Below are 19,831 nucleotides of genomic sequence, written 5' to 3' on the forward strand. Positions count from 1 at the left end.
CAAGTGGCTCTTAACAACAATGCATGAGGCACATGTTATCATCTCCTTTTTACAAATGAGGACCTGAAGGCTCAAAGAGGTGAGAAATGGGCACAGTCCCACAGCTTTAGGGGCTTGGTTGGGACTGGAAGTCAGGCAGCCTGACTTCAGAGCTGGCAGGACTGTAGGTACTTTCTCTTCAGAAGGGAAGGGCAATTTCTATTCCGGGACTCCTTCATCCTTCTTTGATGGGACAAGGATGAAGGCCTCAGATGAAGGGCGTGCAGGTCCTGCTGGGTTGGGTCTGAGGCTCTGAGGTGGGTCTTCTGTGGTCATTATCAGTTTGGTTAAGAAGAAGTAGGTTTGGCAACCCACTCCAGTATTCTTGCCTGGAAAAGGCCATGGACAGAGGAGCCTGGTGGGCTGCAGTCCACGGGGTGGCAAAGAGTTGGACTTCGCGATTAAACCATCAACCAGTAGGTTCTCCACTTACCCGGAACTGACCGCCATTGCCGTCATCCAGCTCCAGAATGTATCCTTCCGCGGGCACCGTGGACAGAGGCGGCTGTTTCCAAGACAGCGTGGCGCTGTTGTTGTGGGTGCAGCAGTCCTCCAGCTGCAGGATGGGAGTCGCTGGGACTGGAGGGGAAGCTAAACAGAAATTAGAGTAACCCTGACTTCTGTGGAGCAGTCAACACTTCAGCATCTAGGAATGCTCAACACCCACTTGTAAACAAGTGGCTGGACTAAGTTCCTAGCCTGGGGAGCGGGGGGACCGGAATAGGATCTGCCTCACAGAATCTCCAGGCGTGGCAATCGTTTCTTCTCTGGTGCCTTTCCTTCACTGGTGTCTTTCCAAGTCCACAGTGTTGCTTCCTACCTAACTAGAGGGGAGATGACTCCTGTATTCTCATCCCCTTCAGCATGGAAGGCCTCACCCCTCAGGGAAATGTTTGCCGTGGCGTCCGGATTTCCCATCTTGCCCACTAAAGCCTAGTTCATCCATAACATCGTTGATACATGTATCGTAAAGTTATTCTGAGCCCTTAAACTGCATTTAATAAAATGGGGACTGCCTATGCCGAGAAACAACTCTGAAATCACTACGTACCAGTTTAAGTTTCTTTCATTTTTTTATTAGTGATTCCACTCAAGATTTTATGCATGTAAGTAGCTACAGCTGTGGATTTTTGAAAATTTGGTACCAAGGGATACAAAAGTGATTTCTCAGTTTTGAAACTTCTGAGGAATTTGACAGCATTCTTTCCAGGTAACTATGCCTTGAAAATGGCACTAGCCCAAGTCTGTTTTTGTGCTGGTGTTTAGCAGTCAACTGTGAGTTGGAGAATACTATGGGGGCTGGCAGGGAGGGTAAGAGTGTCCTCCTGACCTTGTGAAAATCTGTCACAGTGTTACTAGTCACAATACCCCCTCCCCCTTCTGTGCTGAGTCTTGTATGAAAACTGCAGATTAATAGAGCCTTCAATCATACAGACATACAAATATCAGGGAATGAATAATCCTCATTCCTAAGGTATGAACTCAATTGATGAATCTGGGAGCAGTGTTTTTACTAACTGCTTAAAAATTGTTTTCAGCACCAAAACATGATTTTATTTTTGTAGCACTTTTAACATGGGAGAGAGTGGTTTGGACCACGTCCAGGGACGTTCAGATGAACAAATGTTAATTGTGGAACACCTGGTATGCTGTACCAAAACTGAACTCAGAGTGTCATGCCCTAAATTAAATCTGTTCCTTGCCAGTCACCCCAACTAAGAAGAGAGTTACTTTAACAGTGGCTTAGAAAAAAGGTTTTGTGGTGGATAACCTAGAAAACAAAAGCAGGGACTAGGATATAAGAGATGTAAAGGTGAAGCAGGTCTATTATACTTAAGAAGGCTGATACATTACAATAAAACCATGTCTAACTTAACACATCAAACATAATTAAATCAAAATTATGACCAGTGAATTGGAGGTCATCAGTTTATGAAAGGAAATCCTGTTTCGAGTTTCAATGGCACAAAAAATGGAATCTTATCAGAGGAAAATAGCTTTGCAGCCTCAGAAGTCCCAGAACATCTAGATTTGGAGAAAATGCACTGCTTTAGGCTTCCCTGGTGGCTCAGATGGTGGAGAATCTGCCTGCAATGCAGGACACCTGGGTTCAATCCCTGAGTCGGGAAGATCCCCTGGAGAAGGGAATGGCTACCCACTCCAGTATTCTTGCTTGAAGAATTCCATGGACAGAGGAGCCTGGTAGGCTACAGTTATGCGGTCGCAAAGAGCTGGACACTACTGACTAACACTTTCACTTTCATTCACTAAATAGACTACAGGACTGGCTAGAAAGAGGAGGCAGGAGACAGAACTCCTTTGAATGATTATAATGACTTTTCTAGGAACCTGTTCCCCTGGAGGAGGGTATGGAGACCTACTCTGGTATTCTTGCCTGGAGAATCCCCATGGACAGAGGAGCCTGGTGGGCTACAGGCCATGGGTCTCAAAGAGTCGGACACGACTGAGCGACTAAGCACATCACAGGAACCTGTTACTTAACTGGAGGTTAATTTAAGGTCACTATTTTAGTTAGAAACTTACTTTGTCATTTAAATTATTTCTATAGTAAAAGAATACCTCTTAACATATTAACAGTGGAGTAAAATCTGACCCTGAATACCCTTTGGAAGGACTGATGCTGAAGCTGAAGCTCCCATCCTTTGACCACCTGATGTGAAGAGCTCACTCAGTGGAAAAGACCTGATCCTGGGAAAAATTGAAGGCAGAAGAACAGGGTGAGAGAGGATGAGATGGTTAGATGGCATCACTGATTCAATGGACATGAACTTGGGCAAATGCTGGGAGATGGTGAGGGACAGGGAAGCATGGCATGCTGCAGTCCATGGGGTCATGAAGAGTCGGACGCAACTTTGCAACTGAAGAGTAACAACAACGAAATCTGACAAGTTTAAGCAAGCCGTTCTTCAGAGGGCTTCTAGAGACAGGCAGTGAGCCTCCTGGGAAATATTTCTCTTAACTGTTGGTACTGGTTAGGGACTTCCATAAAATAACAACTCCTTGGACTTTATTTCAGTTTCTGCCTTATCAGTCTTCATTTTCCCTTTTTTCATGTTTCAGGCAAGTCTATGTTTCACCAGTTTTAAAGTCAACAAGTAAGATTCTGAAAATGGTTTCAACTTGAATCACACAAATGCTTTCAATGTCTCTGATATGAAATTCACATTTCCCATATAGACATAGGTATAATTAAAAGATTCACTGAAATATATAGTGTCATGTGTAATTAAAACATGTGAACTGCCTTTGTAAGTACTCAGTGGGATATACTTTAAAAGGTCAAGGAGTTAAAAAAAGTCTAACCAGTCTCTAATCTTCAGATCTTAACACTATCCCAAATTTAAACAAATGAACAACAAAAAAGCAAATTAGAAAGAGAGAGGAAGAGAGAGAAGGAAGGAACCTGTGAACATTTGCATGTGTCTAAATCTATTTCTCAATGTGCTGAGAATTATTTTTTCTTTTTCCTTATTTACCCCAAAGTGACATTGAATATAAAAGGAAATGTGACAAAATTACACTCTTGTTAACAAAGACTAAGGCTGGCATTTCAGAATAACAGATTTTATATTGGGTGTTGTATCTTTATGACCCCTTTTCAATTTATTAGGTATAAAATAAATGGCCTACAAGAATCCAGAGTATTTTCAAATGGATTTATCTCTTATGCTTTGGAAATGGACAGCATTACAGTTCCTGAGCTGAACTCTGAGAGAAAAGGTTTTGTTTTATTGAAATTCCTATAATTGGAGCTATAATAACTATCTTAACACATTCATGATCATTCCTGGACATCTTTATTTTTCCTAGATAACTAGTTTCCCCTGACCTGATGAGAATTCTAGTGCTCAGTATCCTCTTAGCCTGTAAAATCAAGCTTCTGGCTAAAAATTCTCTTAGACACAGAATGGTAGCTGTTCTTACTGACTTCCTTGGGGTCTGGTGGAGCCTCATCTCAAAATTAAACTCTGCCACTGTGGCCTGTTATACCAAGGTTTTCAAAATCCTTACCTTTTTAAGGTCATTCTAGTTCAAATTATCTCTCATGATTTTCACATTGACTTACTTTTCTCTCTCATCCTTCAGACTGACAGCCCTCACACCATCCAGAACTCCTCTGTGAGGGTTCACAAGGGTGCGGTGAGGACAAGGGAGACCAGGGAGCTGTGAGGGAGCTGCGAGAAGGCCTGTGAGGTGGAAACACTGCTGAGGGCCAGGCTCTGGGGAGGGGCTTACACGTGTCCACTCACTTAATTTTCAACACCAGCCCACAAGGTAGGTACTGCTATTATCTCTATTTGTAGACAAGGGAACTGACACACAGGAAGGATTCAGGGCGAGGCAGTGGCAGAGCTGGGTTTTGACGCCCAGCAGGTTGGCTCCCTGGGCCGGATGTTTACACCACTACCTCTCCAGTCTGGGGCTCAGTAATAGTGAGTTAGAGGGAGGGTGCAGGCCTAATTCCAAGAGCAGTGTTTCTTCTTAGTTCCTATAATGTGAACGATAAAGCTTCTCAAGAATTGCTGGTGTAGATTGTAATAGTTCACCTTAAGAGCTGTAGTGGCTGGGAGAGCAATTTTACTGTCATCATCTCTGAAGGTTCCTTTGTGGACTGTCATTCCTTTTTATGATGGTTGAACAATACAAATAGCATCTGAGCAAAGTTTAGACTTTAGCAGAACAGGCTGTTTCTGGAAAGCTGGCATTAGTCCTTTGTGGAGGATAAACTTGCACACAGGCTTTGAGGACATGAATTCCAGGCTCCCAGAGCATGAACAGATTTCATGCAAGTTCCCACATATGGGGGCTTCCCTGGTGGTTCAGTGGCAAAGAATCCGCCTGCAATTCAGGAGATGCAGGTTCAATCCCTGAGTTGGGAAGATCCCCTGGAGAAGGGAATGGCTACCCACTCCCGTATTCTTGCCTGGGAAACCCCATGGACAGAGGAGCCTAGTAGGCCACAGTCCATGGGATTGCAAGAGTTGGACACGACTTTGTGACTAAACCACCACCACCACCCCATGTATGCTCATCCCCATCTTTGCCAAACCTCTGGGTGTTCTTTTTCCATGATCTATAGGAGAATCTGTTTAGATCACATTGTCCTTGCCCATGACCTTGGTGCATATTCAGGGCTTTTTAACATTCAACATGAGTTAATGGAGATTACTGTGTCCTTAGGTGAGTAGAGGCACTCAAGAGATTAATATCTGTTGGTCTATGGGTTAAAAAGGCTTGATGAACTGTCAGGTCAATGTTTCACCCTGGGTCAGAATGAACACCCTGGCATCTGGTGTTTTATTTTAGCACTAACAAATGAACCTTGGGATACTTTGTGTCCTTAAACAATTCTGGGGTAATAATATTTTTCTGGGAGACAGTATGTATCTGGAATCTACTCTGAACCAAGCAACAGAGCCCTTGATAGACTGGCAAAAAAGATATTAAAATTTCCTTCCCATGACCAGGTAAAAGTTGAAAATAGCAATTTAGGATTAAGAAAAAATGTTTCTATTACTCTATAATAAAAACAGAAAACAAAGTTTAATTGGTTGTTTTCTACAAAAGAAAAGCTTGAGAGATCAAACACCACTCCCAGTAGTCTGGAAAGAGGGTAAGATGATTTTCTAATCAAAATGCAACTGGAAAAATGCCCTTACATTTTGTGATGTTTGAACAAAGAGGGTACCAACATTCTTCATTCAGATCTCAATTGCTTGAGGGTGATATGGAATCCAAAAGAGCAGATCAGTTAAATCCTTAGCTAATAAGAAAATAATTTTAGACAATGCATTTTAGTTGAGTAGCAGATGCTGTGAGAATATTTTAAAATTAGCAAGAGACCTATCTTCTCTGATGTTAAAAAAAAAAGGCATCTGAGATAAAATTTCAAAACCGGAGAGATTCTCAAATTTTGAGTCAGGAAGTAGACAGATATTTTAGTTGTAAGTTTGAGTCACAGACTTAAATGCCTATTTCAAGTAACTTTGGAAATATTTTAAACTTTCTACTAATCCCCTTAGCACAATTAGAAATTATATATTGAAACCAACATATTGTTAATCTTACAATGGTCAGATTAACACCATTTCAAGTGCTACTTAAATTTAACTATTACTACATGGATATGAGGGTGCAATTTCTTGAGATATTTTTCCTGACTGTGAAGCTCAGTTTGCTAAACTGACTATGAATATCCTAAGAAAATAAAAAGACCAACTACGCACTAGGCACGGTTGTGTATATGCTAACAGACATCAAAGGGGCAAGCAAGAGAAGTCTTAACTGCAGGTAACTGAGTTCTGGGTCATGAGCTTTTGGCTTTTTCTCTCCTTTGAAAGTGTGACAGATAAAAATTATTCAGATTTTAAGGAGGACTGGGCTCTTACTGAATTAATTAAATTTAGTGAACACAACACACACACATAAACATATGAATTAACTCCTCAGAGGGATACTTATCTGAAGTAAATAACATGAAGTATTAAAAAGAAATGGAAAATTAAATAATCTAGTCTCATACCAAGTGGCCTACTATATTAACTGTTTTGGATAATTTTGTATTCTAGGTGAGTTTTTGCTGTAAGAGTGTTCTGCATTTTGGCCTTTCACGTGCATGGCATTCTCTGCTGTGTGTACAGTCATGTCCATAGTTACACCTGTGTGCAGCCCTAAGTGGCCACGTGATAATGCTTTAGGAGTGTGATCTGTGGTGTACAACACGTGAATCTGTAATTGCTAGCTCCAAGGAAGGGCCCGTTCATTCCAATACAATTGTTACCACTGTGTCAGCTGGCCTGGACTCCACCATGGCAGATGGACATCACTCAGAATGGATGGGGGAGGAGAGGGCTTTCAGCTGATTAAAGCATCTGAAAGCCCTTCGGCCTCTATGCTCTACCTGCTCCTCCTCCTGCCCCATCACCAAGGCTAATTGGATTGACTCTTTTTTTTTTTCTCTCTTTCACCAAAAGCTCTTACATTGCCCTTTTGTGACACATTTTCTCCTCTGAGCTACTTGTGACATAACCTTTTAATGATTCTACCTTGTTGAAGGAACTGGGGACAGAAAGAGGCTGATCAAGGGGGCTCTGCATATTATTGGGATGGTGACACACCACAGGCTATCATGTAGGTGTTAAATTTTTTTTTTTAAAGCCTGAAAGCATTGCTGCAACAAAAAAAAATTTTAAATTTCTCAAGTTTAAGAGACGAATTCAATTACTTTTTGAAGAAGTGGTAAGGCAATAACTTTACAGCACAAACTGGAAGTTGTGGGTGTGGGTTCTGGAGCCATGCTCCATGGGTTTGAATTCTGGCCCTGCCAGTCACTAGCTGGGTGAGCCCAGGCAAGTGACCCAGTCTTCCTGCACCTCAATGTCCTCAGCTGCCTACTAGGATTGGGAGAATAAAGTGAGTTAATCCATAGAAAGCATTTTGTAATCCATGGAAAGAGTATGTCTGATTTGGTAGGCAGCCAGTAAAAGCTAAATGTTTTTGTTACTACAACAAAGCATTTTTATTTACAATCTATACACTAGTTACTTTGAAAATTAATAAAGGCATTATCCCAAAGCAATACATATTAAACAAAAAGGTGAGGAAACTGAAGATAAAAGAGGACAAAAACTCATTAAGAGGATGAGAGAAGTACTGTACATTACCCAGGACAGGAATGTGTGTAACTGCATGATGTAGTATAGACCCCTAACACCTGCAGGGTTATATGGTTCTGTCTAATAAAAGGACATATGCAGATTTTTCTTAAAACACAAAAATTCTAAAGCATTGGATTCTAAGTTATTTATTACATGGATGCTTAAACTGGGAGAAAGTGAAAGTAAAAGTGAAGTCGCTCAGTCGTGTCTGACTCTTTGCGACCCTGTGGACTGTAGCCCACCAGGCTCCTCCGTCCATGGGATTCTCCAGGCAAGAATACTAGAGTGGGTTGCCATTTCCTTCTCCTAAACTCGGAGAAGCAAAGAGCAAATCAATTACTTTAGTTTTAAAAAAGATCAGAAAATGACAAAGTTATGGAGATGGAAGCCAGATCAGTGGGGATGGGGGACTAAACCAGGCAGATGAGGGAAGGCTTTGATGGAGTAGTTCTGTATCTGGACTGCAGAGGTGGTTGCACATGTGACGTGATGGCACGGAACTACACATACACACACACCGTACTGATGTCAGTTGTGATGTTTTGTGACAGTTATGTCAGATGCAACCATGGATGGAAACGGGATGAAGGGTATAGGGGACCTCTCCTTACTATTTTTGCAACTTACTGTGAATGTATAAGTTATTTCACCATAAAAAGGTTTTCAAAAATCAGAAATATTTTTCAAATGGGATATTACTTACACTGCCATAAAAATATTATTGCATGGTTGGCTTGAGTTTTTATGTTTTCTCCAAAGAATTATATTCCTTAAGATAATTTTAAGTACTTGTATGTCCCCTCAGCAGATACGACAAATCTCCGAGATCTTGCCACACCCCTTAATTTCAGAGACCAAAAAATTTAAAATGTTAACGTTTTTATTAAATACTTTCATTTTCCTTCTGCACCCAGGCTCTCATTTTCCTGACCAGTGTAGGCAAGCCAATTCTGATCCTCTCAAATTCCTGCTAATCCACAATCAACTGTCTGCCATTATCTCTATCCCTGTAGAAGTAGTTTCAATGCTGAACTCCCTTGATTTATATCAATATATCAGGGTTACCATCTGTAACAAGATGTTATTTATGTACAGTGATGTTCTTTCTCTTTCTTCCTCTAATGCTGAACATGTGAAATCTCTTAAGTCTCTCAAAAAGGCGAGTATTGAGTCCATCTGATTTATCCGACATTCCAGCTACAAGGATACACATTTCCATTACACAATAAGATGGGAGCTACTCCACACTTTTGTAACACTAACCAGAGGGGGTGTGTGTGTGTGTGTGTGTGTGGACTTTCTCACCTCTCAGCTGATTTATAAACCTGGTGGCTGCCTTTTGTTTGCTGCAATCTGCAAGCTGCCTTTACCCTGCTTCCAGCAGGGAGTTGCTCTGACTGCGTGGGGCACAGGCACGCACCTTTCATCTGCACAAAGTCGAGCTGGTGGATGGACTGCAGCAGGGGGCTGTTGTCCAGACTCAAGTCGAAGTCCGTGGTCATCCTGGGAGTGAGCGTGCCTTTCCCCCACTGATCCTCAGTCAGGTGCACTCTCCTTATGAGGGCATCAGAAATCTATTGGAATAAAGAGCATAGCCTAAGACATACAACCCCACAGTGGGCACTCAAACTGCTTTTTGGCTCTCCCAAAGTGCCCCACCAAGTGCCTTGGGACCCACACCCTTCCTGTTTCTATGCAGGCAGCGAGGAGCTTCTGATGATGAGAGTAACCTGTGATTTATCATGAAAATCTGAATACTTCTGGGACTCAGAGGGATCACTATTTATAATTAGAAGCTGTTAGCTGCTCTATTATATGATCTGGATACATGATCATGCTATTTATGACTGATCAGCTAAAAGCCAACAACATTCAGTAGCGATATGTTTAGCAATTACTGAAATCCACTAGCACCAACAATCATAGGTTTCTGATATGAGCTATGGGTATCATGTCAAGACCTAAGACCTAATGACTTTTATTAAGGGGTCAGAGAGGTTGCATATGATCATCTGTAAGATAAGATTTCCTTACATCATCTTCATGCATGATCTGATTCTTTGGTAGAGGACTTTTTCATTTCTTATATTTAGCCCCCCACCTCTATCATTCTTGGCCAGTTTGGTAGAATGTTAGTTGGAAGGAAGCTACATGTTCATTAATCAAAGGTCCATTAATCATTGGGATCAAAAGTTAAGTAAAATTTAGCTGACATCACAGCATGTCACTAAAACAACACTAAAGAAATCATGAGACATCCAAACAATGAAAAATTTTCACTCTGTTTGGGAGATCACTGACTTGCCAGAAGGAGGTGTAAACAAGGTAGAAACATGTGTATACTTACATTTCTGACAAAACTGTCCAAGATATTAGTAAAGGGACCCAAATCTTATAATAAGTTTGCTTTGGAGCAACTTAGAGGGAATTATGTTTTCATGATCAAATATAAACAAAAACAAATTTAAAAAGCCTTTTTAGTCTTGGAGCCCATGATGGTAGAATCTTCTGAGAAGCCAGTGACGTTCCAAAGGCACCCACATCTACATGGCAACACAAAAGTGGGTTCCACTGTGGAGCGGCCCATACCCAGCTAGGTCTGTTGGGAGTCTGGCCTTGGCATCATAGAGTCAGTCTCATGGAACACTGAGAATCTGAAGCAGAAACTTGTTGACACTTACCTGCAAAAAGCCACTAGGATCATTTTCCTTAATCACCTCCAGGCAGTACTCCATGAGACCCGTGGTCTGGCGCAATTTCACTGTGCAGTGAGAGATCTGATCTCGAACCACCTAGGATTGATGAGACAACAGAATGGTCCAAAGTGGCAGAGGGTAGAAAAGAAAGCAAACGAGGACTTTGGAAAACTTCTTCAAACCATGATCCAAGAGCATCATGGAATGGAACTCAATTTATGAGAATATTTTGTGGCAGTGTCTGCTGGGAACAATGGCTCTGGAAGACGGATTGGATAATGGCTCTTGCGGGGAGGGATTTGTAACAACTGGAGACATTAGAAAGGCACACGGTTGTTGGGCCTCTGGGAAGCTGGTTACCTTGGTGCCTCAGGGGACATCTTCCACAGGTCTCCGTCACTCCCCTCTCTGGGAGGCTGCTCTAAGTGGGAGGTCATGGGAGGGTCTGTTAAATGACTAGGTGGCCAGAAGTGCAGCTGCAGCGTCTGTTCTGTGACACAGCCACCCACCATCTTTGCTTGCCCTCTACCTGTCCCTTCTAAAGAGCAGATATCACCCTCGAAATCAGATCCTCTCTTGTTCTGATTCTCTTTTCCTTGAGTGGGTGGTAGGGTAAGCCTAGAAGTGGTTGCTAAAAGACAATGAGCTAATAACAGCAAGTATGCCAGACACAGATGGATACAGAATCAAGTTATAATCTACTTAGCATCACTCACTGCCTCATTTGGGAAAGCAGTTTTAAAGGCTATTTGCTCAGCGATGAGTCTGTCTAACCTAGAGAGGTATCTCTCTGAACATGCAGTTTCTGCCTCTGGGAAGTTATCTTTGCCGTGTCAAGTGCATGGCACTCTTTGAAAAATTTCTTTCTTTAGAAATGCTTGTCTTCTGTGTCCCTGCTCAGTGACCCAAATCCTGAAGCAGGTTTTGAAGCATAGAATTGAGCAAGGGCTTTCTAGGAACCTATTACTCACCTTCTGTATTTGTACTATTTTGCAAAAGCCTCAAAAAAATAATAAATAAATAGATAAAACCAAACCCCAAATCCCCCCAGCATCCTGGATTTTATGGATAACCAAAAGGGGTTTTAATAATAATTATTTAAAAACTTTCCCTTATTCCTTGTTCAGTTTTGATTATAAATTTATTTTTCATGAATGATGATTACATCCTGTTTCAAAAACAACAGGAAAATAGGTTTAAAAAAAAGCAAATAGTCTCACTACTCCAATGCAAATTTTTAAAGAATTTTGATGTTTCCTTTTAGTTTTTCTCCCTTGAGCTAGATTTAGTTATAATTGCAACTATAGTATGTGACAATTTCACCTCTTTCCCATTTAACACCATATCACGGGCATTTCTGTGTTGCCACCATCAACAAATGTTACTGACTACATAAATACTCTATAGTGGGTTAAATTTGTTTAACCTATATTTTGACAAAGTTCTTTCTAATTTTTTAACAGTTAATTAATTCAATATTGTTGATCTTCTAATAATTATTTTATTGTAATAAAATATATATAACATATAACTTAAACCACTTAAACTATTTTTAATTGGACAATTCTGTGGCACTAAATAAGTTCACATTGTTATACAACCATTACCACCAATCATCTCCAAAACTTTTTCTTCTTCCCAAACTGAAGCTCTGGACTTTTAAAACAATAACTCTACATTCACCCCTCCTCCCAGCCTCTGGCAACCACCATTCTACTTTCTGTCTCTGTCAACCTGACTATTCTAGGTACCACATACACGTGGAATCATACAGGATTTGTCCTTTTGTGACTAGTTTATTTCTCTTATGTAATGTCTTCAAGGTTTATCCATGTTGTAGCTTGTGTCAACATTTTCTTCAAGACTGAATAATATTCCATTATACGTATATACTACATTTTGTTTATCCATTCATCTACTGATGGACATCCGTATTTCCTCTGCCTTTTGGCTATTTTGAATAAACTTATGAACATAAGAATACAAATATCTGTGTGAGTGTCTGTTTCACTTTTTTCTTTTTTTTTGGTGGTGGGGGGGTGGGGAGTTCATATACCCTGAAGTGGAATTACTGACTTGTATGGTGTTTCTATTTTAATTTTTTTTTTTTTGCGAAATCACCATACTACTTTCCACAGTAGCTGTATCATTTACATTCTCACCAACAATGCACAAGGATTCCAATTTCTTTACATTCTCACCAACACTTATCATTGTCTGCTGTTTTTTTTTTTTTTTTCAAATAGTAGCCATTCCCTCATGGCTGAGTTGGTAAAGAATCCACCTGCAGTGCAGGAGACCCCAGTTTGATTCCTGGGTCAGGAAGATCCGCTGGAGAAGGGATCAGCTACCCACTCCAGTATTCTTGGGCTTCCCTTGTGGCTCAGCTGGTAAAGAATCCACCTGCAATGTGGAAGACCTGGGTTCGATCCCTGGGTTGGAAGATCGCCTGGAGAAGGGAAAGGCTACCCACTCCAGGATTCTGGCCTATAGAATTCCATGGGGTCACAGAGAGTCAGATACAACTGAGCGACTTTCACTTTTACCTTCTTTCACATCCTAGTGGGTGTGAAGTGGTATTTCATTGTGGTTTTGATTTGCATTTCCCTAATGACTCACAGGGCTTCCCTGGTGGCTCAGATGGTAAAGAAGCCACCTGCAATGTGGGAGAACTGGGTTTGATCCCTGGGTTGGGAAGATCTCCTGGAGAGGGCATAGGAACCCACTCCAGTGTTCTTGCCTGGAGAATCTGCGTGGACAGAGGAGCCTGGCAGGCTGCAGTCCATGGGGTTGCAAAGAGTTGGATATGACTGAGCGACTAAGCACAGCACAATGACTCATAATCTTGAGCATCTTTTCACATACTTATTGTGTATCTTCTTTGGCAAAAAGACTGTTCAAGTCATTTGTCCATTTTGAAGCTGGGTTGTTTGTTTTTGTTGTCTTTTGACAACAAAAATCTGCAAGTTTTCATGAAGTCCAATTTGTCTACTTTTTCTTTTGTTGCCTATGTCTTTGATGCCATATCCAAGAAATCATTGCCAAATCCAGTGTCATGAAGCATTTGCCCTATGTTTTCATCTAAGAGTTTTATAGTTCCAGTTCTTACTTTTCAGTCTTTGATTCACTTCGGGTTAATTTTTGTACATGGCTTTCGGTAACTGTCCAAGTTCATTCTTTTGTATAAAGATAGTTTCCCACCATCATTTGTTACTAAAACTTCCTTTTCCCCATTGCATGGTCTTGGAAGCTTTGTCAAAAATCACTTGACCATAAATGTGAGAATTTACTTCTGGGCTTTATTTGATTTCCAGTGGTCTTCTGCCTATCTTTATGCTGCTGCTGCTGCTGCTAAGTCGCTTCAGTCATGTCCAACTCTGTGCAACCCCATAGACAGAAGCCCACCAGGCTCCTCCGTCCCTGGGATTCTCCAGGCAAGAACACTGGAGTGGGTTGCCATTTCCTTCTCCAATGCATGAAGGTGAAAAGTGAAAGAGAAGTTGCTCAGTCGTGTCTGACTCTTAGCGACCCCATGGACTGCAGCCTACCAGGCTCCTCCGTCCGTGGGATTTTCCAGGCAAGAGTACTGGAGTGAGTTGCCATTGCCTTCTCCGTATCTTTATGCTAGTACTGTATTTTATAGCTTTGTAGTGCATTCTGTAATCACGAAGTGTGAGAACTCCAATTCTGCCTTTCTTTTCAAGCTTGTTTTGGCAATTTGGAGTCTCCTAACATTTTGACAGATGATTTGTTATTGCTCTTTAAAATAAAAAATAAAATGTAGGATTTAAAATCTCTTTATTGGAATTGGTGAAAGAAACCGACTTTGATGTGAAGATTGTTTTGTGATTTTGATTGGGAGGAAAGATCACTTTTAAATTCACTGGTTGATTTATTTTCTCCTAACATCTAGTATGTTTCTGTCAAACTAACACCACTCTCTGTTTGTCTGGGCTCAAGTGATGCAAATTACTATATTATATTATATTTTCATTTTATTATTTTACTTTAAAATCAGGAGGTAAAAAAAGGTTAAGTTTCTCCTTCTTGGGGAAAAAGAAAACACCCGTAAGTCAAGCACTTAAAAAAATGCAATGCAGGGAACCCACAGCTATTATACTACTCATCTCTGCTATATGACGCTTGACTAAATTGTTCCCAGAAAGTGTTTTTACATTTCAGCAGCCAGTGCATCAATGCTGCTAGGTAGCAGAAACCTCAGCAGTCACCTTTCACTGTCCCAATGGCATTTGCCCTAGGACTATATAGAAGTGACTGGTACTAAAATTCCGAATAACAAGCACAGCCTGGATCTGAGTACTACAACCCAGAGTAAGCCTCCTTTTGAGGCAAAAAAGACTGAACTGTGTTTACTTGCCAGAACATTCAGCTCAATGATAATTTTATGACCAAAATGTGCTGAAATAAATATGTTACTCAGGCCTCATAAAATTCTATGTCTGCCTCTATAAATTTCCTTCTCAAGCAAGGTTTATTTGGTGCCAAAGGAGCTGTGGGAGTGTTGGGGGCTCTGATTACTCTTAAGAAGCTTCATTGTTGTGCTGCCAAAGAGTCTGTGAGTTTCAGGGGTGTTTGCTGTTGGCTCCTGTATTCCATGGTTCAAGCTTCTTGGAAGGACTCAATATCCTGCTTGGCTTGCAACTCCTACTGTTGCGACAGTGGATGCTGGTCCATTTTTAAAACATTTTAATAAAACATTTTGCTATGATCACAGTAACCTGTGATAAAATTCACTGTTAAAAATGAATCAGTGGGGTTCCCAGAAGTAGCATTTTTGGGTGTTTTATAATTAACTTTTAGTTTCTCAATTAATCTAGCAAGATTTCCCATATTATGGAAATCAGCCAGATAATTAAATCTTTTAAGAGTTTAAATATTTTTTTCTGTGAGTGTCTTCATTCAGCTTTCTTACTTGCTACCCTCTTCACTCTGTGTTATTTCTGCTCCTTATTAGTACTATTTACTTCTACATTATATATTTTTTAATGAGAAACAATTCATAGGAAGTCAGGCCATGTCACTTTTTCTTTGAGTTCTATATTTCTTTGCAGTGGCTCTGATGCTCTGGAGAAACCCTTGGCACCATGTTTTCAGCTGGCTGGATTTAAGGAGTTTCTAAGGAAATATGCATGTTGCAGGAGTGACATGAATAGGAACTAGGAAATAATCTTCCAGTCTTCATGTGTATTAAGGCCTAAACCAGCTCTTAGAGGACAATGAATTAATCTGTGGTCCATAGTTTCAGAGAAGGCCTTCAAAATTTTATCAGCAGTCACCATCTGTTTTGGATGGCAAATCCTATTGATCACTTGAAGAGTTTTATTTTGTTAAGTGGCAAATTTATAAAGGTCATTTTTGGGGGGTCAGGATATGATACTGTACCTATTTGGAAAAGGAGAGTTGGAGAACAGACTGTATGTCTCTTTGAATGCTTAGACTTTTTAGTAGCAGAGAGAAACCCATGACAGCTTATGTAGTACAAATGTGAAATTTTGTTCAGTCTATCTACAACTGTATTTTCCACTGCATCTTGAACAGGCCAGTCTCCCATCACTCAGCTCAGGTAATACAAAGAGCTGCTAGAACTGAGATTAATTAAGGGGAATTTCATTATTTTATCCAAATTTCATCTCTCCATCTTACATGTGGCTCTTTAAAATTTTTTCTTAAATCTTCTTTTTAATAAATACTTTTCTCATAGTATTTTCTCTCATCATGGGGTCTGGAGAGAGATCACTGATGAATTTTTAGTCTAAGTAAATATTAACATTCTCTCAATATTTCAAGATGTTCTTTCTTAATATATATTTCCATCACTATTTAAAATGATGTCCTCTAGGTATAATGCAATTCTTTTTTGTTTTTCTAAGATATAAGTACTTTCAAGAAACAAATTTGAAGAATTTATTCTACACAGGTCCCTTTGGTCAGTGGAGATAGTTTTTTCTATGTGTTCCATAATGTCCTGTAGCAAGATGACTAACTGATACTTGGAATTGACTCACTGGTGATTTTTGGTGAAGTGCTTTGACCAATAGATTCATCTAGTAAAATAAATAATTCTCTTGATTTTCCCTTAGAGTAAAATATTATCTCCTATATTATCATTACATTTATTGAAACTTAGGGACACTTAAATTAGTGAAAAACATTTTAAATTTCTTACATGCCACCATTCTCCCACATGGCTTATGGAAATACGGCAAACATTTCCCCCATTCTCTTGATACTGTCTTCTGTAGTAGTAGTATTAATTTAACCACCTCGGCAACTAGTCATTTCAAAGACAAATCTGATGCTTTGAGTTTTAATCCATAAAAGGATCATTTAGCCCTATAAGTAAATCAAATGCATACCTGTTTTTTAGAAGGCTTGAGATTTTAACAGTAAAACTGAATGTTCTGTCTCAGAAGTGTGAATGACGATAACCTCATCAATAAGCATTGAGTGGAATACCCAAAGCATGCTCTTAGTATATAGAAAACTGTATCCTTGTACAGAGAAGTTAATGAAGGACGAAATACAAGCCATTTGCAGAGAAAGCATCCTGATGTGGCCCCACCCACACAGGAGAACATTCATCACTTACAGCGTTCCACAGTAAAAGCGTTGCATCCAGTATGGTGGTGTTTTGTAGGATGTGAGAAATGGTGAATTAGCCCATCATCTTTGAAGAAAGCTTTAAGTGCCTTCTGGAGCTGAGTGTGCATTCATGTATGGACTCAGGCAAAGGACATTAAAGAAGTTCTGCGACTGCCCTTCCCTGTCATTGCCAGCGCGGGTCGAGGGTGTTCACAGGCCTGCCCCCTGACCGTGGCGACTCCAGGTGTACGTGGTGGCATCCTGGCGATGCCACGGGCAACTCGGGCACTCTGCTTCTTACAGGCCCTCTGTGGCTTTCGCTTCCACACGTGGGGAGCAGAGGACCATGGGATTTGCCAAATGAATTCCCAATTAATGATAGGCTTGTCATCAATAATAACTGTGGCTAAATTATTAGAGTTGGCCCCCAAAAAACTTCTGCTGAGGGCAGTCAAAAATGTTAAGTGTTCCAGTATGCCTAAATTTTTTCAAAGTCTTCACTGCAATGAACTAAAGGAACGTCTTGCCAGTAGTTTTATTGTAATCGAGTGGACTTTTTAGTTTGTTGCTTTTCTTTCTAGTAATGACTATAACAGTCAAATCCTACCTGTTATTTTTAAATTCTTTGTGAGCTTGGGCAGACCTTTCCTTCCTTCCTACCTCTCTTCCTCCTGCCTCCCTCCCTTCTTCCATTCCTTCCTTCCTCCTCCTCTCTCTTTCTCTAAACCTGATCAAAGGATTATGAAGCATTGACAAAATGGCTAAAGTAAGCTGATAATATCCCTAGTGTAAATTTGTACTCTTAATAATATGCCCATATGATTAATTCTTTTTTTTTTTTTGCTAACATAATGGGAACAAACAGCCAATACATGGTAAATAATAACGAAGATAATAATGACAGTCATGATAATGAGTCTAACAAAACCCAACTGGATTCAAAATCAAGCATTCTATAGACAATTACAATTGGGACATGGAGGCCCTCTATAAAAGTGGAAGCTCTAATAAACAGTAGGTTTTATCATTTTTATCATTATCCCTTAGCATTCTCACTGAGTAATGTCATTGGTATGTTAACTTACCAACCACACATGGAAATTAAAGATAAGATTTTTTCAGAGTGTATTTGAATAACTATGACTATTTTTTTTTTTCTTTAAGAGGATCTAGACTTGCAAGGGAACCAAGAAGACATCCATCACTTAGTACTATTCAACACACAAATTCATTCTAAAATATTGGAGAAAGAACACCTGTAAGATGATTGTGGAGTTATTTCAAGTCTGAATGTTACATAAATAAAAATAATTCTCAGATATTTCTTTGGGCTTATCAAAAGAAAAATGACATTTGTAAAGTTCCTGAAAAGAGCACAGATCTCTAATGGCACTTTTAAAATGCTGACACAAATTTCCTGTGAGGGTCACAGACAATGAGGATATTTTAAAGCCTTATTTAGCCAAGGAAGACCTGGGAAGGATGTTGACACAACACACACAGTTCAGACATGAAACCTAGGGGCCCAGCTGCCTCTTCTGGTAGAGGGAATATTGTCCAAGGCATTAAATGTGAGTTAGTAATAGTTTTTGAAAGCTCAAAAAGCATTTTTTCCCTCCAGTAGTTTTCTGATATTGATTAATTTATCACACCCTGAAAATTTAGGTATTTGGCTCCCAGTGTTTTTCCAAACCGCAGAATAGTATTACTGTAATTTAGACAGTGTTCCTAATATAAAGTCACACCTGTATATGCCTCAAAGTCTTGTTTTTAGTTTTTAAAAATAGCCCACCAAACTTAGTGCACTATTTTATGCGGTGATGAATTATACTCAAGTCACCATTCCTAGGTTCAGAGATAATTAATCACACTAGGTTAATTCTGCAATAGGGACTCTGGTATTATGGAAAATACCAGGAGCACTTCCTCAGTGTTCTGAGTAAGACTATGTCTCCAGTCTGATTGGCATTCAGGGTCTAAGTCGTGTCCAACTCTTTGTGACCCCATGGACTGCAGCACATCAGGCTTCCCTGTCCTTCATTATCTCCCGGAATTTGTTCAAACTTATGTCCACTGAGCTGATGATGCCATACAACCATCTCATCCTCTGTCGCCAATTTCTCCTCTCGCCCTTAGTCTTTCCCAGTGTCGGGGTCTTTTCTGAGAAAGCTATCCAGTGATAACCACAACAATAAAGCTCACATTTTGAGTACTGTGCTTTAGGGTCTTTACAACGCCCTAGGCGGTGTGGACCACGTCTAGGCCTATTTTCCACAGAGGTGAAAGAAATGGAGCTGTAGACGTGTCCATGGTGAGAGACCTAGTAAGTGATGCAGTATGTCTTCACACCCCATTCTCTTATGACCCAGAATCTGGGTTCCTCACAGCTCGGCTCCATCTTGCCTCAGAACCAGAACTGCTCCATCTGCTCAAGCAATCGGTTCTTTCAGAGAGGAGCCTGAGTGGATTATAAAGACTGTCTTTATGCACATGGCTTTCCAGCTCCCCTAGCCTTTTGGATGGCTCAAGAAGAAAAAGTTGCCAGAAAAACACACACACAACTCTCCTCTTTGTCAGCCAAAAGCAGGCCCCCAGAGAACTCTGCCAAAGGGAAGCGGAAGACCATAAGATTACCTCCTCCGGACTGTGAGTGATGGGCTAGCCAACAAAGACAGAAAGAAGTACTGTGCCTGGCAAGTGATGTCTATAAAAGGCCAGTCTTTTCTCACAAATCTGAGTAGCAACTGAAGTGACAAGAAAGGGAAGAGGCAGGAGGAGAAAAGCAGAGGGAGGGAGACGTGGAGGCTGGCATCA

The 19,831-nt window shown here is 40.4% G+C and overlaps 1 protein-coding gene across 8 annotated transcripts in view; it reads right to left on the reverse strand.

Annotated features, from left to right (window-relative positions):
• Positions 1 to 19,831, reverse strand: part of TRIM9 (tripartite motif containing 9) — a 115,721-nt gene that overhangs the window by 26,644 nt on the left and 69,246 nt on the right. For all 8 annotated transcript variants that reach the window (XM_070469119.1, XM_070469122.1, XM_070469118.1 and 5 more), the window contains exons 4-6: positions 10,400 to 10,510; positions 9,139 to 9,292; positions 473 to 630 (exon numbers count right to left, since the gene is read on the reverse strand). In XM_070469119.1, the coding sequence (XP_070325220.1) occupies positions 473 to 630; positions 9,139 to 9,292; positions 10,400 to 10,510 (423 nt within the window). The remainder of the gene's footprint in view (positions 1 to 472; positions 631 to 9,138; positions 9,293 to 10,399; positions 10,511 to 19,831) is intronic.

This window comes from Odocoileus virginianus, chromosome 6 (assembly GCF_023699985.2).
Source record: "Odocoileus virginianus isolate 20LAN1187 ecotype Illinois chromosome 6, Ovbor_1.2, whole genome shotgun sequence".
Classification (NCBI taxonomy): Eukaryota; Metazoa; Chordata; class Mammalia; order Artiodactyla; family Cervidae; genus Odocoileus; species Odocoileus virginianus.